The 24,871-nt window shown below is 47.5% G+C and overlaps 1 protein-coding gene across 28 annotated transcripts in view; it reads right to left on the bottom strand.

Annotated features, from left to right (window-relative positions):
* Positions 1-24,871, bottom strand: part of LOC149347673 (uncharacterized) — an 81,045-nt gene that overhangs the window by 9,781 nt on the left and 46,393 nt on the right. For 22 of the 28 annotated variants that reach the window (XR_016292590.1, XR_016292589.1, XR_016292597.1 and 19 more), the window contains 8 exons: positions 20,336-20,433; positions 13,966-14,085; positions 12,468-12,631; positions 5,381-5,428; positions 4,972-5,072; positions 1,898-2,013; positions 1,656-1,700; positions 72-178 (listed from right to left, as the gene is read on the bottom strand). Coding sequence is in view for 1 of the 28 variants with exons in the window: in XM_089587282.1 (XP_089443408.1) it covers positions 72-178; positions 1,656-1,700; positions 1,898-2,013; positions 4,972-5,072; positions 5,381-5,428; positions 12,468-12,631; positions 13,966-14,085; positions 20,336-20,433 (799 nt within the window). In the remaining 27 variants the exon portion in view is untranslated. Of the gene's footprint in view, positions 1-71; positions 179-1,655; positions 2,014-4,263; positions 4,377-4,971; positions 5,073-5,380; positions 5,429-12,467; positions 12,632-13,965; positions 14,086-20,335; positions 20,434-24,871 lie in introns of those variants that run through there. The other 6 variants (XR_016292594.1, XR_016292588.1, XR_016292593.1 and 3 more) reach the window with 6 other exon arrangements.

Genomic DNA, 24,871 nt, shown 5'->3' with positions numbered 1-24,871 from the left:
TCTTTTCGCAATTTATATTCCTAGAAACAAGACCATCGGACGCCCTCAAAATACTGTTAGCTCTGTCTCACCTGCGGCACGTCCTTTGAGGGCTGGGGGTAGATACAGGGTGTTCCGACTCCCAGCAGAGCAGGCCACACCCACGTGACAAATGTTCCGTGACGGCGGCAAGCTTGTTCTGTGTTAAAATACAGACAAAACGTTTAATCCGACTGCGACAAAACCTGCTCCACACTGCGAACATATCGCGCCCTCACGAAAACGAAGGTCCCTCCAATACCTAAGCAGCACAGGTAATTGGCCCAGTACTGGAATTGGAAAGCGTCACTACGAACCTTTGTAGAACCGGCCTTTGCCATTGCATTGAAAATATTGGGCCGATTATCTGAGCTACTTGGGTAGCTTTCCGCCTGGAGATATCCACACATGCTGCGTGGGACTTGAAGGTGCAGTAAAGGCGATTTTCAGGTTTAGGTTTAGGTTTATAGGGTTTAACGTCCCAAAGCGACTAAGGCTATGAGAGACGCCGTAGTGGAGGGCTCCGGAAATTTCGACCACCTGGGGTTCTTTACGTGCACTGACATCGCACAGTACACGAGCCTCTAGAATTTCTCCTCCAAAGAAATTCCAGCCGCCGCGGTCGGGATCGAACCCGCGTCTTTCGGGTCAGCAGCCGAGCACCATAACCGCTGAGCCACCGCGGCGGCAAAGGCGATTTTCAGTTCGTCTTTTCGTCGTAGGAACTCAATATACCCAATGAGCACAGGTAACCGGCCCAATACTGGAAATGGAAAGCGTCACTATGATGCTTTGCACAACCGGCCTTTGCCAATACATCGCCAATATTGGGCCGATTAGCTGTGCTGCTGTGGAACAGGCTCCAAGCATTCATAGAGACTTCGAATTATTACTCTGAGTGGCCGATTTTGCTATTAAATTGGATTAAGCGCCACGGCTTCCCTACTTCTTTTTTCTACTTTGCCTCGGACAGCAGGAATAAGAGTGTTTTTCAGCCATTCGCGTGGGGGCTTTCTGCTCTGTCGTTCGCCGAGTAATACGCAGAGTTGTCTTCAAAAATCTGCCGGTTGCTAGTCGGTCTATGTTTGACCGGAGCTCACAACCGTGCTCATCACCCCTGCCACAGCACACAAGTTGAGAACATAGCCCGCATATTTCATGCTTGTTATTACCGAAATATGACATGTGACCCTTGAATAGGTACCAGTTTTATCAATCTATTACTTTAGTCGTGTCTTAACAGAATAATAAAAATTACGTTGACTGTGTTCCTTTACTGCATAATTCTCCATGGCTATCCCAGAGTGCTGAGGATGAGTCTCTCGAAAGCAAATAGTCCACACGGATTTTAATTTTTATGGACATCATATGTGGCTGGGGGTGAATGTAGTTATCCACAGGAACCCCCCCTCAAAAAAAAAACAAAATACAAGCGAAAACACATTTTCCAAAACGCCCTTTAGAACACCTATAATATACACACTGATGCAAAAAGGCAACGACAACAGCGTATTTTTCTCTGCATAGCCTAATCAGGGTGGGATCACACACTGCTTCCAGAACGGCAATATACTGATAACAATCCTTAAACAGGACAATCATTGATTGGTGATTATTGAGCACTATCATGCACGTACCCTTTGGGCCGACAGATGGTGGGCCTGACGGGAGACAGCAGCTGGCTGCAGTGATCAATGACATGGAGGTTAGTGGTGATAGAGATCACAAAGTAAAAGCGAATGCTTGCGTTCATTATTCAAATCGTGTTGTAAGAACTGTGTGGTGTATTTTTGTACAGTTCTTTGAGCCGTCGCGAGCCGTGAGTGTGCCGTCGCGTAATGTTCGCACATTAGTCAACTTTTCTCGAAAACAGCCTTACTCTCTTCTTCAAGCGGGAAACAGGGGTAGAAAGGGGTCAGTGCGATAAAGAAGATCACTATTCCAGCGATCTGCACTTGTTTGATCGCGCGCCTGCGACGATCACGCCTCTGTTGCCTGAAACAGAAGAAACAAAACACAATGTCAGAACTTAACACAGACCGGCACCTCCCTGTCTGCAGTCAGACAAGATATATGTGGTCTGAGGTAACTACCAAGATTCCCCCATTTTAAAAGGACTCTCTCGGCCGCTGAGGAGCCCTGGCCAGTAAGAAGCGCAGGCGGCAATTATTTTCCTGTGTGGTTGAAGCCCTCTAAGCAAGGGTCCCACGCAGCCAGAGGGTGCGTGCAGATCAGCAAAAGCAGGACAGGACAATTCGAGGAAGAGTAATGGAGCTTCACAATGACCTCGCCTCAAAACGATCTAGCTCTGCGAATGTCGCTTCTGACTCGTAACCGATCGTAACCGGTTGTGACTCGCACCCGTAACCGGTGGTAGCTCTTCCCGACGCCACACCGTTAATACATGTCCGCGCATAGCCAGGTCTTGACGGTGCGCATTCATGACAACCCTGTTGGGCACTCCGCACAACAACTTCGCTCGTTCGGAGCGCTGCTGTCCCCGTTTGCAGGCGCGTGTCCCGCGTCTCCCGCGGACCCTCGAACTCCAGTCGTGGCTGAGCTCACTTCATGGCCACAAAATGGTCACGCGACACAAATGGAAATCTGACTTACTCCGCTCCTCCTTTTTCACATTAATCCCCTAGGATTATTTTTATGGTTGGTAACATTGGGCGGTAGTAGCAGGCGGGTAGTAGACGGTGGTGAGCGTTTAGCCTGCCACCTATAACTCATTGATCAAACTTTTGTACTATTGTCCTGAATAACTTAGCAAGCCAGTGTCATCGGTGAATCGAAGATTGCTAAGGTATTCGCCATCAATCCCCAACAGTTCCCAAGCCAGGTCTCTGAATGCCTACTGTAAACAGGCGTTGAATAACATTGGCGACTTCGTGTCGCCATGCCCGACATATTTCGTCAACAGTATTGGATTGCTGACTTCATGGAAGACTGACAGCTGTGCAGAATTCAAGGTTACCTTACGGTATCTTTGCCGCTCTTCTACACTGATTCGACAATGCCTGCATGACTACTGACGTTGCGATTGAGTCAAGTGCGTTCTCTTTCTCTATCACGGCTCTCTGTAGGGGTTGCCTATATTTTTTGCGCTTCTCTATCACCTGAATAATAGTGTGAATATGGTCTGTCCTCGAGTATCCTCTGCGAAAGCCTGTCTGATCGACTTGCGGACAGGGTTGATTTAAGTCTAGGATTATCTTAATTATCGCTCACCTGGAGACTAATCCCATTCCAAATCACATTCGTGACAAGAGACCCAACGGGAATACTTCGATTTTCGTCCTTATTTTTTTACTCTATTCTGCAAATGTTTAACTCAAGAGCGGTAACGCCATCGGCGCCAGCGTTGCATTGGCGAGCAATAAACCACGACCATGACTGGCATGCGGTGCCCAGAGAGCAACCTATGGGAGGCAGGTGGGCCGCATGGCTCACGTTCCCTTGTTTAGTTACAAACTTCCCACCGCGGCAATTGGCATTTATTTAATGATTGATGGTTCAGGAAGATCAACCTGGGCCACATAGGGCCCACCACTGAGAGGACCTGCCATCGCAGGGCACAGGCGCATCGCTTAACCGCTGCACCACTGTGCCAGGAGCGGTATGATAACCAACCATTATTTTTTCTAGTCTTCTCCCATGGTTTAATTAGTTCTGACGATAATTGTGCACTGAAGATGGCCCATGTTGCTCTTTGGCCTTGAAACCAAATAGTTTCTGCTTAGTATAAAACATGACTGTAGTTTGGTGCCCGCAAAAAACGCAAAACAGACCACCTAGGGCGTCTACTGTCGGTCTTTCACTCGACTATAATGGCGCTGTTTCGCGTTCCAAAAACGACGGCTGGCCGAGTCTTGAGGTTGGTGTCAAGCGCTCGCAACGCCCCTTGCTCTGTGCTCGCATACATTCAAATAATTCCCTCCAGTTGTCCCGATGAAAAGGGCCGATAGCCACCGTCGCGCAGTAGCTACGCTGACCTTGTTTCAATTGGTCGAAATGGTCCTGACGCCACAGTGCAGGAATTTCAAACGGGGCCAATTGTACTTCGGCTTGTAACCATGCAACCAATTAAAGAGGTCGTATAGTGATTATTCAAGTAATTGGGACTGGGTTCACTTAATTGCTTAATTAACTAATAATTAGCCTAATTAACTCAATTTGCTAGTCACACCAGATAAATAAATAAACAAAACCGAGTAGGAATTTGGTCGAGTTGGGGAATCGTACCAAGGTCTCCTGAGAGCGAGACCAGCAGGCTAACCACTCCGCCACGCCAGCTCGATGGTTTGGAATGAACAAAGGCGCTGAATACGGTGTCTTCGTTCACTCCCATCTTCCTCCTTTCCCGTTAAGGCCAGGATCAGGTGTCCACCGAGATATGCGAGACAGATACATTTCCTTCCCTCAAAAACGAAACCAATTTACCGAACCGGTGATGGCGTTCTGTGGACTCTCTGACAGCGTTCCAAGACGCTGTCGTGTTCCACACTTAGAGGCGAAAATTAACCACACGCCCGTGACCCAAGCAGCAACACCTCCCTTATGGCTTTCGCCGTACCGCACTTTAGGTCAACAAAGTGTCCCCTCAATTTTTTTTATTACCAATAAATAGCCACTAACAACAACAACAACGAAAACAACAACAACAAAATGACTCCGACGATTATTTTAGCAGTGAGTGTTATATTTTGGATCTCTCTCTTTTTGCGCAAACGTAAAGCAGAACACGGCGGTTCTCTGTTATTCCTGTCTCTGCTTTATCTGGTGCGCAAACAAACTAAAACCAAACTGCTGAAGGTAAAACGCGTGCGGAAGACTAGGAAGGTACATTGACCGCACCATAAGAGGTCAGTGCACCCTCCTCACTGCTTCTTGATTTACCTGGAAATATGGATCACAGCGTGCAAACACAACGAGACTGGCTCGCCGCCTCACCTCTGCAAGGCCGCTCCTTTTGGACCCCGAGGTGGCTCTGGCTCCAAGAGGGGTAGGTTGCACCCACGTAACGAAAGTACTGCAGTCGCCACGGGCTTCTGCTGTTTCAGGAAAAAGATAGAACGTGAGTAATCTGCTTGGGACAAAGCCTGCTCGACACTGGGAAGACATCGCGCGTCCAAGGAACGGAGCTGTGTTCCAATAGCACGCACCTGGCAAATTTCGCACATACAGCGTAGTACTCATTGCAGACACAGGTGCAAAACAAAATATTGGTAATATGGGGCTACAACACTTTGCCAATAAGGGGATCATTAGGGTACGACACTCATCTTCTAGCCGGAAAAATGCTGGTTACTTTTCTGAAAGAGGTATACCGTGGTTATTTTTTGGACTATTGTCCACGTACCTTCGGTTGCAGGAAACACTGAGCCTGATGGAAGACAGTAGCGGCCATCTGCAGAGGTGAATGAGATGGGGATTAGCGGGGACAGAGATAACAGTGCTTGAGTTCCAAATGCTTTCTGTCCTGTCTCTCGCTTGATTTTCTTGTTTTCAGTTATTAGCGGTGCCCGCCTTGCAAACATGTGCAGATGTCATGTCAAGAAAAATGGGAGTGCAACAACAGAACCCAAAATGGGAAGAAGCGTAGTTGGGCTTCCACGTTTTATAACAGCCTACGGTGCCTGTTTCGACCGTGACAACACTAGGCACAATGGCCGAGACTATTCCAGGACCTGCTCTTAGAATTTTTTCAGAACTCCGGAGGCCCGGGCCCACCTCCTGCTGAAATATCACCACCTACCATCAGCCGCCATGACTGAACCCAAGGCAATTTTTACCTCAGTAGAAGTTTCGTAGCGAGAGCTACATTACGCGCAAGTCACGCCATATCGCCGTGGCATCAGTTTCGCCGTGGCTACACCGTGACCTTGAGCCGTTGCCTAGCAACCGCCGCTCGCGGGGCCATCTGGCGTGACGTCACAGGAGGAGCCGGTGCCGCCGCGTTCGGGCGAAACCGAGTTGCAACAGTTGTGCGCATGCGCCGTAGGAGAAAAAAAGGGGGGGGGGGGCGGTTGGCGCAGCTTTAATGTAGCCGCAATAAGACGCAATGGGGGGATAACAACCAAAGCTAAACACTGAACATAGGCGGAGAGAAACTAAGCTAAACGAGAAGGTGTAATCAAGTTTAACTATACTCTCGCTACGTATATCCTGGCCTAGCTGATCTAAGCCAGTGCCATTTTTTTTAAATATAATCAGCAAATAAAAATCCCACAGCCTTGTGGTCTTTCTATGGCTTAATGCCTACGTGAAGGCTGAGTGCCTACTGTGCCCAGCCCGACAGTAGGGGAGAGCCCATGGCATGCACGCTTCAGAGATGTGAATATCGCGGGTAGTCCAACGACGAGCGACATTGAAGTGCAGCTGACTTCGGAAGCTACAATGCTAACGAAAAGCACAAAGACGTTTACTAACTTAGTCTTTCACAGTCACTGCTTTCCTCGAAATGCGAATCTGATGAGTACGCACTTTAACGACAATGTGGGCGTACTTTTGTGCTTTGAAAAGCCGAAACAAAAAAGAATGAAGAAACGACAGCATAGCGCACCTGCTTTTACTGCAGCCGTTTTACTTCCTTTCTACAATATCGCTAGCCCAAAAGTAGGAGCCACGGCAGGGTGGGAAGTACATCAGTAGACATCGAGGTAGTAGACAGTTAACCACAACAAAAAAAAAGGTTTGATAAGGTTACTGCGCACAAAACATTAAGCACATGAACGGAAGTACAAAGCATTTAAAAAATTAAATAGTAACAAACAGACCTCACATCATAAGTTCAATCAACGGCTGATTTTTTCGTTAAGAAATGTTTATTGCCTCAGGTCATAAAATGGTACGTAATGACGGATGACAAGGATGCTTAAATAAATGAGAAAAGGTTCGCCGATCTTATGAAACCGAGGATTGAACGATGTTGTGGTCCCTGTGTTCAAGCAGTGTATGTCGGTGAAAGGCCCGCTGCCGCGATTGACCGAATTCTTGTCGGCTTCAGCGCTGGGCAAACCCACAGCAGGTGGGGAATGTCGGCCCCAAGATTTCTGTGTTTGCAGACTGGACACTCGAGACAGGGATATAGACCTTGGACAGATCTCACATCATAAGTTCAATCAACGGCTGATTTTTTCGTTAAGAAATGTTTATTGCCTCAGGTCATAAAATGGTACGTAATGACGGATGACAAGGATCCTTAAATAAATGAGAAAAAGGTTCGCCGATCTTATGAAACCGAGGATTGAACGATGTTGTGGTCCCTGTGTTCAAGCAGTGTATGTCGGTGAAAGGCCCGCTGCCGCGATTGACCGAATTCTTGTCGGCTTCAGCGCTGGGCAAACCCACAGCAGGGGCGCTATGCCGGAAGGCCCGAGTTTGGCGCTCGCCCGAGTTTCATCCGAGTTTGCGATGACGGCAGTCAGTGAACGAAGATAGCGCGGAACGTGCGCAGGCAGCGGACACTAAAATGTAGAGATAAAGCCACGTAAAGGCGATACAAGCGCACCCTGCGCGCCTGTTTCACACTTCAAACACAATACACTGCGCAATACCAGGCCGCAGCGCTACCTGAAGTTATCAGCGCCATATCAGCAATCGCGAAATCGTGACTTATCTGGTATCTATCTGCACACTCGCCGCTAGCAGTTTGACACGCCTTTTCGGGCGCGTCAAAGGCGTGCATAAGGCGTGTCTTTTCTTTCAGGCTCTCTGTCTCTCCATTTCCGAAGACGAACAGTGCGCACTAGGTGCACTCTTGTATCAACCCTTTCTCTTCTCTCGGATACGTTAAAAGGCAACAGATAACATTATGAACATTTTGTTAATTTTCAAATGTATTTTAAAATCTGAATCCAATGAAGCGTTGTTGAAAAGCATAGCTTTAGGAAATTAACAAAGATTTGACACTTTCTGCCGCTAGAGGCGATAGTGAGGCCATTGCTTGCCGCGTGGCTTGCATACGAACTAGAGCGGCAACCCACCGTGTCGAAAACGAGAGACCCCTGCGCTGACACGCCACCGGCAGCGCTGCCTTCGACTGGAAAGACTGGGCAACTACTACACGCTGAATCTGCCTTATTTTTCGGCCATTGGGATAATATATTTTATTGTGTCGTATATCAAAATATAACAGTCATGCATCTTCTGGCTTGCATAATAAACAAAAGCAAAAAACTGAACTTCACTGCACCCCCGCGTCACTGCTGCTTTCTGCAGTGACCTCAGGTGGAGTTCTCCGCTGCTACGGCCACTGCCGCACCCCGCTATGGCCAACCATTGCTTTTAGTACGCTCTTGGCGAATCTCAGCGGTAGAAATTGGTCGTGCGAGCGGCCGTGATGCGCTGTGAGAAAAAAAATTGCTGTTTGGCTGTATTCAATGATTCATTACGTATGCCTGTTGTGTGTAACGCCTCTTTAGTGCACTGCGGATGCGAAGAGCGTGCTACCCAGCGACACAACTCATCCTATGTCATCAGACGCTGACTAAAAGCTGTGAAGAGGTTGGCGCGCGTACCTGCGTAGTATTTGTTAACGTCGCGCACTTCAAGGTTTTGCGGAATGGTTTGGTCACTATCGTCGATCGCCGTTGTATACCGCCGGGACATAGCATTAATATCATTCGGGCAGGTGAGGGATCCTGTTTGTAATAATGGAATCGGACTTATAACAGAGAAAGGTGTTACGGTTGTGACGTACGCAGTGCTTGCGTGCTGGAAATTACAAACACTGGGTCTTTGTCGATCCCAGATGTGTTTGACACGTTGATCCTGAGCTTTACCACCGATGAAAGGACGGCCAAGCCAAACACCTGTGATGCGATGTTGTTGGAGTAGGACGTTCTCCAAGCACCGGTTCGTCGTCGTGCTCCGTGTTTGACGCCTTGCAAGCAGGTGTGACGCGCCTTCAGCGTTGTGCTGTGTCTTACGTGGTTGCAACAGGCTATAGTGTTGTGCAATCTTGGTATGCGAGAAAAAAAATCGGCGGCTTTCGCCACGTTGCCTGTCCTTCGCAGAGGTGCTTAGATTTATCAGCTCTGACGTCCGTTTTCCCTGTTATATTTCGATGGTCAACATCGTCGATGTCTGTCGGCAATCACCACAACCGCGCAGCATACCTGTAGCCGGCAGGGATGTTGGGAGTGGCCACCGATAGCGCGTACGCCTATAATATATGTACGGCACGCCGGGGGCGTGACCAATGGTTTGGATTGACAGGTGAACTCGGAGCTAAACTCGTGAACGGTGAAGTGCACCGAATTCATCTCGGGACTGTCATGGCGGCAGCAGCAGCAGCCTGGGGCCTGGGTAATCGCTTCCTCTGACGGCAAATGTCAGTACGGCTGGCTGGACCCGTTTACTGCCATGGCCGACGACGAATTTCAGTGACATTTTCGCCTCTCCAAAAGATCGGTGCGATGGTTGTGTAAATAGTTAGGCGACGACCCACGCCTGCGGAGAGTGCGTATCGGGCTTCATTCGCTTTCGGTCGAAGAGCAAGTCCTCTGCGCCCTCCGGTTGTTCGCGACCGGGAGCTTCCAGGGGAGCGTCGGCGCAGACCGCTTTATTGGACGCCAATAAAGCACTGAGAGCTGCTGTGTGAGGGACGTCTCCGACGCGCTTATCGACGCGGCTGTGCAGAAGCGGTGGCTCGCTTTGCCCACGACTGCGTATCTTGAGGAGCGTTTCCTTCTGCGCGGCGGCATCACAGACCTCGTGGGATGCGTCCACGGGACCTACATTGGCGTAAAGGCCCCTTCGAAGTCCAGCCCTGACATGGTGAAGGCCAACTATTTCACGAGGAAGGCACATTATGCATTGAACATTGCAATCAGTAAAAAATAATTGTTCTCGCCAAGTCCTTTCGGCTACTCTACAGCACAGTGCCAAAGTCGGTCCCAGATTCTTTTGGCGAAGACTGGATCAGCCGCTGACCGGTTCCACAGAACAATTCATAACATGCCAGGTGCCTTAAGAGAGGCCCACAAAAAAAAAGTGGGCTCCTCGGCAACGGCGAAATCGAAAGTTGCAGATGGCCACTTGTTAATCGGGCCACTGCAGAGCACTCACCACTGTGCTAATTAATTAAATCCGACGAGTGAATGTCATCTTTCGCACAAACCTCTCACTTGCATCTAAAAAGTATAGTCACAATGCTGCAGAATCAGGAAGATAACCGCCACTGCTGACCAAAAGGCGGTGCGAGCTCATTGACAACGAATTTCGGACAGCTCACATTAACGCGGTATGCATGAAATGAACAGATGCATGCAGTTCATTTCAGAACACGGCATAATATTCAAGCGATTCTGAATAAAACGAGTTTTCTCATTCAAGTCAGGCGAAATTCAACTGGCGGTGAAAAAAAAATGTGAGATAAAAAAGTTTCACCATGCGGGATTTGAACCCACGCGCTCCCCTTGCCTGTCACTCTCCGGAGCGACGCGTTAGACCACACGGCCACAGAACAGCGCGGAGTGATACACCTCTATTTATTTTTTTTTGCGGACTACTTCCGTAGCCTTCACAGCGTTCCACATGTACCTCGTCGCCATTGGCGGTCAGCTGATGACGGGCGTTGGTAGCGTTCCCTGGCGGTACGAAGCAAAATTTAGTAATGCATAAATCACTCCAAAGCGCTTTAAATCCAAATCTTGCACACTATAAAATGCTTATAAAGGTGTATTAAGTGCATTATAAAATTCAACAAACCTTGTTTGTCTAATTGCACACGCAGTGCACTTGGTGGAGCGACACACAAATGAAAAGTGCACCGGCGGTTGGCTCACGTGACCCGTTCTTTGTAGACCGCCCAAGAAGCACATGAGGTGGCGCCGATGTGATGATAAAGCACGGAATATATCCAGATAACCCAATGAAGTTTGAGGCGTGACGAGGGTGGGATTTTGTCTTGCTACCATTAGTTCACTCTTCTGAGGGCGTCGCCAGAGCTCGGGAAGATTCCGAGTTTCAGCAAACTCGGGACTTCCAGCATAGCGCCCCAGGTGGGGAATGTCGGCCCCAAGATTTCTGTGTTTGCAGACTGGACACTCGAGACGGGGATATACACCTTGGAATTGCAGCCACTTTCGAGCCGCGGCTGGAGTTATGGCAACCCCGACCCTGGTGCTCCGAAGCACAGCCCTCGCTGCACGGGCAAAAACCACAGGGGAGGGTTACCGCACATGGAGGGATTAGAGCACGTGTGCGGCGCTGGAGGTTTTCCTTTCTTGTTAAAAGCAGGGTGGTCTCATCCAGATTGAGGACTCGAGGCAAAGACAAGGTAGGGTTACCCACGTCATCGACTTGAACCCACATACTGTCAAGGATGCTCCACTCGAGTATTGTGCGTGAAAGAAAGGGTATTTAAAAACATTCTTGTTTCTAAAGGCAACAAGGTGAAAAGGCAACAAAGCATAACAAGAAGAAAATGTGACTTGTTGATAAGTGTTGCTTTTCAAATGGCCTTCCTCAACTTCACATAGGAAACGCAGGCGCACAATATTATTTTTGTCAAATAACGCCCTCGAACCAGTTCTTTTCCTGAGTTCAGTAAAGGTTGTAACACCATACTGATTGAAAGTAAGCCTGATTGCTTTCTTTTGCACCCTGTCGACTTAATTGGTAGTGAGAAAAGTGAATGGATCCCGTATTATATTACCATATTCTAGAAGAGGCAATACATGATTATTCCATGACAAGTCAGACTGAAGATTCATGCCCAAAAACTGGTTTCTTGTTGTGAATTCTGCAGTATTAGGAATGAGTGGCTCCTTGGTGAAAGACATGAGCTTAGTTTTAGAGAGATGTGAGAGATTTGTACTCTAGAAGCTTAACATCTTAAAGAGGTGCGACAACATCGCTTAAAATAATTTTGTCACGAGGTTATGCATAATGTAGGCAATATGAGGGTCCCAACGCAGGTCTTTAACTATAAGAAGACAATGTGTGTAACATGAAGGTCTCAACGCAGATGTTAAACTATGAACTTACCGAGATACTTGTATTCAGAAACTCTGAGAAGTTCAGCGCTGTGTTAGAAAAAAATCAAAGCAGCACACCACGCAGTAATTAACCTTTCGCCGGAGGTGACACTTGCATTCCGCCTTAAGGGTACCTACCATACGAGAGCGGTAATGGGTCCCTCCGGCATCCTAGGGTGCTCTTTGTGTACCACTTCGCAGTCGCGGACACTTCTTTTTTCGCCACAACATGACGCTTAAGACTGCAGTGCGACAGCATCAGGGATCGTTCCTGCCCAAGCACTCCGCTGTGCCTGGGTTCTGCCTACTCGTCCTTTCCTTATCATGCGCATCAGCCTGCGCTCGGTGCCGCCTGCTATGCGTCGCCTATCTACAATCGTTCGAGCTACCCCGCCCTCAAAGCGGAGCGAGGGTGTGCACATAATCACATTTTGTGCCAATAGCAGGTCATGAGTCACTCACCTCTCGGATCGGTGCCTGCGTCAGAACAGCATATTCAGCCACATCGGAGATGGTCTTGCTCGCAGGCCCTTTCTTGGCAGGCCACCAAGCCGGACATGTTACTCGTGCTGGGCTCCGTGGATGTTGATTGGGACATCGCTGCACCCACTGCGCAGCAGCGGTGACTGCAAGGGAAAAATTTTGGTCTCCTATTAGTGCCTCAATGTTGATGACACGCTTATTTAAAGGAAACTGAAACAATGTATTCAGAATTCGAGGTTATTCAAGAAATCTAATCTATCAAGCTTCTACATAAACCTTGCAAAGTATTTTTGCACTGGAATTTAAAATGTTGACATAATCCTCGATTGAAACCGTGACGATGTTTAGGCTTCTTCTCACTACGTTGGGGGAGTGCGGGGAAATTCGACAGTGACGTCATTGTTGCCGAAATTTCAGATGTTCGCTGCTTACGCCTGCATGCTGCTGTCGTCGTCAGATGATGCCAAACAATGCATCGTGAGCTTCACCTTCGATTGCGTCGGTTTAATTCCATGGAATAACCGTTTCTTCGCTGGAAACATAATACCGTCTTACTTGACGTCATTATCGGTGCCTCTGACCGTCGCTGTGCACTTCAGAGAAGCCTGAACGCCGACAACGACTTTATTCGGCGATTACTTCACCATTTCAAATGCTAGAGCTAAGTGATTTCTTAGGCTTTACCTGCACATTTCGCTCATTCGGCAACCTTAAACTCATCGAATTCTAAAACCGTTTCAGTTCCCCTTAGATCGTCAACCCAGGCTACTCACAGCTTCAATGCACTACCGACAGCTGTTGAGCTGACAACATTCAGTGTTAATCCTAATCAAGTGAATTACAAGGTTTCACGTTTTTGCAGTCATCTCCGCTATCCTTATTCTGCCAATCCGAAACACGAGAGCGCCGCGAGGAGGTTAGCACAAACTTCCTGCAAGCGGCTGCGCCAATTATCCTTGCTTCACACGGGCGCTGTGGACATGGCCATGTGTCCTCCTCCACCTCGATAGGTTTAAAACAAACTGCCAGCTCCAGCTATGTCACACGGGCGCTGTGCACATGGCCATGTGTCCTCCTCCACCTCGATAGGTTTAAAACAAACTGCCAGCTCCAGCTATGAAACCACATATACCGCTCCAGCTCGCTATTTTGAGAAGTGAATTAAGTCACGTTTCCCGACATACAAAACATGCGCTTTTAGTTCTGCTCCGTGCATCCGAGGTTAACTGCACAACAAATTAGTGCATTCGAAAGCCACCTTCCAAACACCATACTTTTGGTGAAACATTTTTGCTTTGAATCTCCCTGTAACGGGCAACGCTGCTATCGAAAACAGCCACCTTGTTAGGCACTCATTTCAATAACGGAGACAAACGTCATGGGGTAGGTATGGTAGCTTCACGTTTCGCCCGGCCCCTGTGATGTAGCGGGGCAGTAGAAAGTTCAGTTGCAGTAGAAAGTCGCCCCATGCACTTACCGACTCGCTTGCAACCCGAGGAAACGGGACAGCTCCTGAAATCAGAACGTACGAGGCGGCTGCTGAATCCCTGATCCCGGGATTCTAGCCCCAGTCCACATCCAAAACGCCGAGTGCCACCTGCGAAGAGCGCCTCATATTGATGCTAATGTCGTACACACAATGCAGAGGATAGCGACGGTGTTTCTCGGTTATAGGTGACGTCAATTGCACCATAACCTAGAAACTCTACGAACCATGTCCGCCACGGTCGCTTGTTGGTTATGGTGTTCGGCTGCTGACATGGAAGACGCGGTGGTTCGATCCCGGACGAGGGACTTGCGTTTTGATGGAGGCGAAAGGCTAGAGGCCCGTGTGCTGTGCGAGTCACTTCGGTAGGTTTCAGACATTGAGTCGCTTTGGGACGTAAAGTCTCACTAAACGAAAGAAATCTAAAAACAGATTTAGGAAAGCGTGATTGTAGTTTGGCCGATGTAAAGGAGAGCAAAACAGAGTACCCATGATGACCGTCTTTGGTCTTTGTCTCTAGTAGGGGTGTGCGACTATCCGATATTTTCAAATTTCGAATTCCATACGCTCCTTTTCGTTTAGCTGAACGAAGAAATAGTTCACGCTCAATAATCTTCGGAACGAATCTAATACGAGTCCAAGTGTTCGAATAGTTTTCGAGTGACTTTTCTTCGACGCCTCCTTCAAAAACAGGCCCCACATCAACATCGCACAGTACGCTGCCGCGAATGATCTTCGTTTTGAGCGCTGCGACGCGATCCATTATTGCAAAACTCATAACACACAAACATATGGCCTCCCAGACTCGGTGACGCTGCAGGATTCAGCCAGGTTCAGTAAACCCTTGATTAATGCCAGGTATCCGAGGTCATTGGTCATAACTCCTCTCATACCTCTCAACAAATGAGATTTGGCTCTAGTTTGTCATATTGCTTACGTGCTGCGCACCTCAGAGTGCCAAATATGTGCTCCGTCTGTGTCCAGTTAGAGCGCGGCCGCTAGCTGCTCGCTGTTTGGCATCGATAGTCATTTTGTGCGAATATTATTATAATTACAGCGAAGAACCAAGTAGATAATTGATTTGTATTTTATTCACTTCTTTTCTGTATTCGATTCAGTTTATAGCCTAACTGTCCCTATTCGATTCGGCTTCCAAAATGCTACTCGCATACCGTTCACTACGCTTCAGGCGGTCGCACGTTTTTCAGTGTACACGTGCCCGACAGTTTCTTGATTTTTGTGTCAAGCTTTCGTAATCATGTATGCACTAAGCTGCCAGACGTTAAGCCTTTCCTTCCAACTGAATCGCCTCGCTCCAGTGCGATAAAAAGGGCTGTAGTTTCATTTTTCGTTCCAATATTCACTTCGGCACTATTGCGTTCACGTAATTTATTCTTTCGTAATCAATTTAATTACAAAATTACTCTGCGCTTGCCTTCCATTACTCAATTTCTGTCGCACTTGGTGAGCGCCTGCAAAAAAAAACAATGGACAGACAAAAACTCAGCCTTATTTTGAAAATATCGAACCATATTTCCATGCGTCTCCATAAAAAATCTTATCGAGTCAGTATGGAGCCTATACATTAGGTATAGACTATACGGAAGCTCGTATGTAATCTTAGGTTCTTCGTATGAAGGCACATACACTGTCATTGAAATCATGTAGACGTCATGTGGAATGCTTATGAACACCGTACAGACAAGATAAGGATGTCCATATGATTTCCTAATCTTATAGACCCCACAATCGCACTATAAAACTCTGTGAAAGGGAATGTTAAGGAATATTTGCCTTTTGCCTTTCAGTAAAAAGATGCGTTCTTTGCTAAACGAAAGCCAATGCACACGAAGCATTTTTACCTTCTTACGCTGAAAAAAGAAAGGAGAGAGTGGTTCACCAAGAGGAGAGAGACCCCTCTTCAACAAAAACATTCATGGTTATGGTATGGTTTACGGGGGTTTAACGTCAAAAGCGGCTCAGGCTATGATCGCGGGACGCCGTAGTGGAGGGCTCCGGAAACTGACCACCTGGGGCTCTTTAAAGTGCATTAACAGCGCACAGTACACGGGCCTATGGAATTTCGCCTCCATTGACATTCAAAGGAGGTGAAATTTTAGAGGCCCGTGCGCTGTGCAATGTCAGGAGCCAAAAAAACTGGACACGCACTAAAGATATCCATCCTGGTTTCTAAAGAAGTGCACTTCTGTTCTACATTCACGGCAAATGAACTGGTGAATGAACAACTTTTTCGCGCCTCCTCTACGTACGTGAATGGAGAGCACCTTCTTTCCAGAATTGTGTGGTGGCAAAATACCCAGACATAGATTTCTCTTTTACTTTGTGCTATGGTCTCAGACAATACACGTGTTTTGAGGTAATCGGCACCTTCCGCGCTCGCACGCTGCCGTAGTGGCTCAGTGGTTCTGGTGCTCGGCTGCTGACCCAAGAGACGCGGGTTCGATTCCGGCCGCGGTGGGTTCTATGGATCCGCAATTCTAGAGGCCCGTGTACTGTGCGATGTCACTGCACGTTAAAGAACCCCAGGTGGTCGAAATTTCCGGACCACTTCACTACGGCGTCTCCATAGCCTGGGTCACTTTGAGATGTTAAACCCCATAAACCAACGAAACCTTCCGCGCTCGCAGAAACTGACACAGCAAAGCACAAAAGCGAAAAAAGTAAGATCACGTAAAGCACGGATTAAGAGACAGCTTTGCTGTAAACAACTTTTTATAGCCTCAAAAGAGGTCGAGAACTGTTATGCGCTTTCTCCAGAAAACTGCGGAGACCAGCAGATGGTTCTTCATGCAGATCCCTCAGGTTAGCCTACCCAATCATTCACACCGGAAACGTGATCGTGGAATTCCATTTCGTTTGGTTTTGACCGAGGTTTGAGAAAAAAGTTTCATTTTAAGTGAAAGTTCCGAGCCGGCGCTTCGATCACGACGGACAGTCCCGAAATTGCAGAAGAAGCAGCCATCGCACTTGCAATAGTGGGCACGGATGCGTCAATGATAGTCAGTGACTCAAAGGTAGCAGTGATGAACTTTGCCAAGGGGAGGGTCTCCCCTCTGACGAACGGAATCCTGCGGACTGCAAGGGACGACCGCAAAATTCGCATAGTCTGGACACCTGCACACGCATCCCTGGCTGGAAATGAAGCAGCTCACGAACTGGCTCGAGGTCTTGCTTTCCGAGCCAGTGGCCATACCGAGGGCTTCGCAGACAGGGATCGTCTTGTAGGTTACAGAGAAATCACACAACATTATAGGCTCAATCGAACAAAGTACCCCGCTGCTGATAAATCATTGACAAAGAGTCAGGCCACCTCTTGGCGCCGTCTCCAAACTTATACGTTTCCGAACCCGGTTATGTGTAGTCGTTATTATCCGGGACAATATTCAAACGAGTGTAAGCAATGTAAGGCCAAAGCGGATCTCAACCATATTCTCTGGAAATGCCCTTTTGCCCCCCTGGAGGGACAAAAAATAAAGTCACTTGAACAATGGGAGGCTCTCCTACTCAGCTCCGAACCGGAGACTCAAACAAAAGTCGTCCAACTGGCCGAAGACGCCGCCAGGAGCCAAGACCTTCTGGCCGTCGTTTAGGCGGGGGGCCTATATGCCCTTCAGACTGTTGGCAATAAACGTTTTACAATCCAATCCAATTCCGAGGCCGATTAATAAACGGCTTTACAATCGACTTTTCTCGTGCAAAAATAGTCCTCTTTCAGGATTTATTGGGCTAAAACCAACCGTTACAATATTTGGAGGGCACAAACGGCTCTCTCAGCATTTTCATTTTAGTAGAAAAGTTGAGGCAAAAGCACCCGCGACCCGATAATTCTGGGTGGTAGCAACACTGTAATAAAGCAGCACTAGTTTTCACTCTTTATTTGGGACAGGGGCTGTCATCCGTGGACGCCTTGTGGGAGCCTCCTGCGAGTGAATTCGGGCAGAACAGGCTCGTGAAAAAAAAAATAATTTGCACATCTGCCCATTTTGATTTTTTATTTATGTTTGTATATGATGTTCCCCACGGGCAGCTCTATACTGCAATCCTTTCACACACTTGATGATTACGCATCAAAAATAAGCCCGGCTTTACTAACATCTTATTAAGAGAAAACTTGGTTTCTTGTGGTATAACGTCCCAAAGCGACTCAGGCTATGAGGGACGCCGCTGTGAAGGGCTCCGAAATTTCGGCCGCTAGGGGTTCTTTAATGTGCACTGACATCGTAGAGCACACGGGCCTCTAGAATTTCGCATCAATCGAAATTTGACTGCCGCGGTCGGGATCTTCCGGGTCAGCAGCCGAGCGCCATAACCCCTGTGCCACCGTGGCACCATAACGCACTGAGGAGAAGCTGTTTTCAAGCTCTTATCTGCGGACAGTTGTGATTGTTAGAACACCGGCCATAACCTTAATATGTTTCTCGCAAAAACGACTCCACACAGAATTTAAAAGAAATGGCAAGCAACTACTACGGCATACATGCGTAAACGCCTTTTTGTTGCGTGTACGACATGGCTGTTATGTTAAATATATATGTAGCCATTGCTTTATGTGCCAGTAGAGCCCTAATTTCCGCATTTATATTAATGTGTTCACGCTTAGGAGACTACTCTTCTTTCAGTTAAATCGATATATGTCTTCAACCAGTCACCATGCCCTTCAACGCCGCAAAAAGCACATCAAATGTTCGGTCGATGGCCACAACCAACACAATCAGCACATCGAATGTTAGATCGATGGCCACATAATTAGCTGGCCATAGAATGAGCAGGGCAGTTCATAAGAAAAATCTTGATATATAGAGAGCGACGCTTGAATTCGCATGTACAATCCAACACAAACTGAACTGGACTGAAACCAGGAAACACGCAACAAAAAATAAGACTGCAGCTTCCAGCATGTTAAATTTGGTAACGTTAGGTTAGGTTAGGTACTTTCCCTAGAGTTTCTTTCTCGGAGCAGCTATTTATCAGCCGCATTCAATGTTGCTGCATAAAAAGAGCAAAATAGGTATAAAATTTTTTTTCTTGACTATTAAACCATGTGTGATGCAATTTGTAGGAAATGGTTTCAGTGTTAACATGAATAGCAATGTGGGTCACAAATGATGTTCCATTCTGGTATAAACATTCCCTTTTATATTCACATTTCTAAAGGATACGAATCAACATTTCGAGATCTCCCCACAACTTCAGAGTCAGAGCTCTGCTCCTGGGGGTACAACTTCCGTCCTCCACTGGACGTCGACTGCGACCATTGGGTACTTGACCTTGACCTTTACTTTAACCCGTAACCTTGACATTTGATTTAAAACAGTGGGCACCTGACCTTCACCTTGGCATTTGATTTGAGCCAGTGGAGATCACGCTTAACAGAGCTTTTGTTCCAATAACTAGCTTCAATCCACGTTCAACCCTACCCGCTGTTTTATAGTAACTCAACAGGGATCCCATCCACCACCCTGCCGTGAATAACGTATTCACGTTCTAGCTTGTCGCGGTGGTTGCCAGCTTCTTTGTAACTTACCGCTCTTATACGAACCAAACTCTCGGTCTAAATTTCTAAGAGAGCTACCTTTCCCAGAGAGTGCGATTCTAACTGCAACGCCTGATCACTGCATCAAAATTAAACCACCGGAAGCAGATCAAAGATAAAATATATTTGGCGGAAATGTTTCAAACGCCTATTAGAGCAGTGAATTTTATATTTTGAATCTCTTTTCTCGAGCAAACACAACCTGCGAAGAAATGGGGCGGTAAGACGTGCGCGGAAAACTACGGAGGTTTACACGAAGCACGAAAGGAGTGAAACAGGAGTGAGCTCTCGTCTTGAACACCCCCTTATCGGAATGGGTTTGTTGCCCAAGCACCTGGTACGTTTCCAGAGCTAAAAATATGCAATACTCACGGCTGGCAGAGGAAACAAGTTGCCCCTTCAAAATATACGAAGTTGTAGTCGTTAAGAAGATTTTAAGCGATGCCTCAGCCGCCTCTATTTGCTAACCTTAGAATTGCAACGCCGCGTTTAAATTAGTACTCCTATTGCTAACCTTATGCATAAATTTAATATGCTTCACTCTTGGCATGCACCTCCGTAATCATGAGTAAACCCCGATATTTCGTGACTGAAATCTGCGCTAGAGCTAGAGCAGCATACCCTGGCCCTGAAAAAGAGTGTAAGAGGAGACTGTAATCCCTTTTTACGCACATATATGCGTATTCGTGTTTGTAGTGCAGAATGAAGATGCCTCAAGTGGTCGGCAGGCCCTCCTAACTCCGCTTGATTACCCTGGAAACGTGGTGCACAGGGTGCGGGGAAAAAGCAACTGGCTCGCCCTCTCACCTCGAACTGCCGGCTCCCCATCACCTCCGAGGTGAGTCTGGCTCTCAGGAGGCTCGGTCACACCCACGTGACGAGTGCACAGCGGTGGCCGGAAGCATCTGCGGTTGGAGTATAAAGGCAGACTGTGTGCCCTGCCTGCTACAAAGCCTACTCCACACTGAGAAGATCAGAAGTGCAAGATGCCGGGCTAGTTGGTAATCCATGATGAAATAACAGCGCAAGGAACGGGACGAAAACACGAAGGAAGAAGACACAGACACGGGCGCTGACTAACAACTGAAATTTTATTTCGAAGCAGGACACATATATAAAGTACAAAGAGGGGGGGGGGGGGGGGGGGGGGTGTCCAAGGCGATCCTGCACAATCACCGAAACAGTGTAGTCACGTCCAAGGGTAAAAACGATAAAAAGGTGAAAAAGCCGAAAGAAAGACAAAAAGCGATAAAACCACGGTGTAAGAGGCCGGGACGGAAGTAAAAGCGATGAAAACGATGAAAACGGATATGCACATAGCCAAAAGGCAAAAAACAGCGTTAAACTAACGGTGAAAAACGGGACTAAAATCGCGGCACAAGGTGATTAACAAAAAAGACAGGGAGGGGCATTTAACAACAGGATTAAACATTTACCCTGCCCCTAAGAAAGTCCAATTCTTTTTGCGACAGGCAGAGGGAGGGTGCACTCACACATTGTTCTTTTGCGTTGTGGATTTCGAATGCTTCTACGATTTCCCTGGATATCCTATCCCGTCCTCTGGCAAGAACTGTGCAGCGATTGAAATCTGGGTAACAGGTTTCGTCCGGATCATTACGTTTGCACTTTTTGCAGTGCTTGGCAAGGTGCCCAGAAATTGCAATATTGTCTACATTATTCCTGTGCTCTTGAAGCCTAATGTTGAGGCACCTGCCTGTTTGGCCAATGTATCTCTTCCCACAGGATACGGGCAGAGAGTAGACGACGCCGGTTTTGCAGGGGACGAGTTGTTCCGAATGAGTCTGCCCACACCCACGGGCGATCAGAGGTTTGTTCACCTTCGGGCATAGGGCGGAAAGCTTGTTTGGCGCTGAAAAGACAACGTCAACCCCTGAACGTTTCGCGACCTTTTTGAGGCGGTGGCTGACCTCATGAATGTAGGGCATTACGACCACTCTTCTATTCTCCCTGTTGGACGCCTCCTGCGCGTCATGTCGTCCTTGTTTCTTGGCGACGGACCCGGCCACGGACACCAGAACGTTCAGGGGATAACCGGCGGTTGACAGGCGCTCGACCTGGTTGCTGAAACTATCCTGGAAATGATGTTCACAGGACTTCTGAAGCGCATTTTGAAAGCAAAGTCTTACTATCCCTCTCTTAACGAGTTTTGTATGGGCAGACATAAAAGGCAGAATAGGTTTTTTACTCCTGGGCTGATAGGACCAGCAGGTATGCTGGTTAGAGAAATGCAGTCGCAAGTCCAGAAATCTGATTGAGCATTCATGAGGTGTTTCATGCGTCAAAGCCAGAGGAATACATTGGCCAAACATAGAAAGAATTTCGGATACCATAGGGTTAAATGCTTCGTGGCTGCAATTCAAAAGGACGAGATAGTCATCCACGTAACGAAAAATTTTTTTATAGATTTTTTAGATTTTTTTATAGGTTATAGATTTTTTAAGTATTAAACATGACCGCAACCTAAACGCCTTCTCGGTCGACATCAAAGATTTATATTATTCTTTACCGCACAGAGAACTGCTGTCTTGCATTGAAGAAGCTATCGACACCTTCGGAGCCGTGAATTTTCAGAACGAAGTAGGCCTGTCCATCGGTGATTTCTACGACTTGTGAAATTTTATCTGAATTCTTCCTATGTTACGTCAGGTGAACATGCATATATACAAAAACAAGGTGTATGCATAGGCTCTTGCGTAGCACCTATCCTAAGCGAACTCTTCCTTGCTAGATACGATAGGATGTTGAATGACAGGATCGCTGATACGTGCGTAGCAAAAATTTTTCGTTACGTGGATGACTATCTCGTCCTTTTGAATTGCAGCCACGAAGCATTTAACCCTATGGTATCCGAAATTCTTTCTATGTTTGGCCAATGTATTCCTCTGGCTTTGACGCATGAAACACCTCATGAATGCTCAATCAGATTTCTGGACTTGCGACTGCATTTCTCTAACCAGCATACCTGCTGGTCCTATCAGCCCAGGAGTAAAAAACCTATTCTGCCTTTTATGTCTGCCCATACAAAACTCGTTAAGAGAGGGATAGTAAGACTTTGCTTTCAAAATGCGCTTCAGAAGTCCTGTGAACATCATTTCCAGGATAGTTTCAGCAACCAGGTCGAGCGCCTGTCAACCGCCGGTTATCCCCTGAACGTTCTGGTGTCCGTGGCCGGGTCCGTCGCCAAGAAACAAGGACGACATGACGCGCAGGAGGCGTCCAACAGGGAGAATAGAAGAGTGGTCGTAATGCCCTACATTCATGAGGTCAGCCACCGCCTCAAAAAGGTCGCGAAACGTTCAGGGGTTGACGTTGTCTTTTCAGCGCCAAACAAGCTTTCCGCCCTATGCCCGAAGGTGAACAAACCTCTGATCGCCCGTGGGTGTGGGCAGACTCATTCGGAACAACTCGTCCCCTGCAAAACCGGCGTCGTCTACTCTCTGCCCGTATCCTGTGGGAAGAGATACATTGGCCAAACAGGCAGGTGCCTCAACATTAGGCTTCAAGAGCACAGGAATAATGTAGACAATATTGCAATTTCTGGGCACCTTGCCAAGCACTGCAAAAAGTGCAAACGTAATGATCCGGACGAAACCTGTTACCCAGATTTCAATCGCTGCACAGTTCTTGCCAGAGGACGGGATAGGATATCCAGGGAAATCGTAGAAGCATTCGAAATCCACAACGCAAAAGAACAATGTGTGAGTGCACCCTCCCTCTGCCTGTCGCAAAAAGAATTGGACTTTCTTAGGGGCAGGGTAAATGTTTAATCCTGTTGTTAAATGCCCCTCCCTGTCTTTTTTGTTAATCACCTTGTGCCGCGATTTTAGTCCCGTTTTTCACCGTTAGTTTAACGCTGTTTTTTGCCTTTTGGCTATGTGCATATCCGTTTTCATCGTTTTCATCGCTTTTACTTCCGTCCCGGCCTCTTACACCGTGGTTTTATCGCTTTTTGTCTTTCTTTCGGCTTTTTCACCTTTTTATCGTTTTTACCCTTGGACGTGACTACACTGTTTCGGTGATTGTGCAGGATCGCCTTGGACACCCCCCCCCCCCCCCTCTTTGTACTTTATATATGTGTCCTGCTTCGAAATAAAATTTCAGTTGTTAGTCAGCGCCCGTGTCTGTGTCTTCTTCCTTCGTGTTTTCGTCCCGTTCCTTGCGCTGTTATTTCATCACTGAGAAGATATCGCGCATCAAAAAAAAATTTCAACAGTGTTTCAGTAGCACGCATCTGGCGAATATCGTATATACAGGGCGTTTCCCATAACATGAACCAAGGGTTTTTAAAAAAGTGACTAATCAGAGCCCGGCGAAACCGACTAACTGCTTGCCATTCTGTGGCGCTCCTCAGAGTATTTTAAATTCTGCTTATTTATTCAATTAGGTAAGATTAATTGTTCACATTTCCTACTGTTCACTTTAATGTCATGAGCGGTTCCTTAAGGTGCAGAGGAGGTTAAAAAAGAGATCCAGTTTTTTTACAGCGACGCACTGGTGCATTCTCCGGCGTTTGAATAAAGCCCGCGAAAAATGAAGGAAACCATGTGACAGCGTTCATACGCTAACATACTCCATGACTCCCAACGGTCCAGGACACCCAACGGTATTTTGAACAAACCAAACGTGTGCGCTGACCGTGCGTAAGCAAACGGTCGCCGCTCAGTTCCAATGGGCTGCAGTGATAAACAACAAAAAAAAACGGAGGCTGCTTTGAGATACGCGACTCCACTGCTTTCCCTACTTTTTCTGCTTTGCCTATGCGATGATTCAAAAGAATTTCGGGCCGCCGCGGTGGCTCAGTGGTTATGGTGCTCGGCTGCTGACCCGAAAGTCGCTGGTTCGATCCCGGCCGCGGCGGTTGAATTTCTTTGGAGGAGAAATTCTAGAGGCCCGTGTACTGTGCGATGTCAGTGCACGTTAAAGAACCCCAGGTGGTCGAAATTTGCGGAGCCCTCCACTACGGCGTCTCTCATAGCCTTAGTCGCTTTGAGTTGTTAAACCCCATAAACCCACGAACCAAAAGAATCTCCATCTGAATTGGCTGTGGAGTTCCAACTTATCACTTATCGCAGATCACACCGGCTCTTCACGTTTAGGAAGAATGTGCTGACGCACTTTAAGGACTATGCTGAGAGCGGTGTCGGCCGCTCACTCTGAGACGGTGAGCACACAATCTTCGCTCACTCAGGACGCGCTGGACAGCGCTACAATGCGGTAGCGATGGACTGCCATCACGTGTTTTTTTTTTCATATCTAATTGCTTGAAAATAGGACCGTCTAGAAAATATGTCGGTACAAAAAACTTCTGCAACTTAACGCATC

Source organism: Amblyomma mixtum, chromosome 4 (assembly GCF_055824585.1).
Source record: "Amblyomma mixtum isolate Tamu chromosome 4, ASM5582458v1, whole genome shotgun sequence".
NCBI lineage: Eukaryota > Metazoa > Arthropoda > Arachnida > Ixodida > Ixodidae > Amblyomma > Amblyomma mixtum.
Note: the sequence above shows the minus strand (reverse complement) of the source record. Positions and strands in the feature narration are given on the sequence as shown.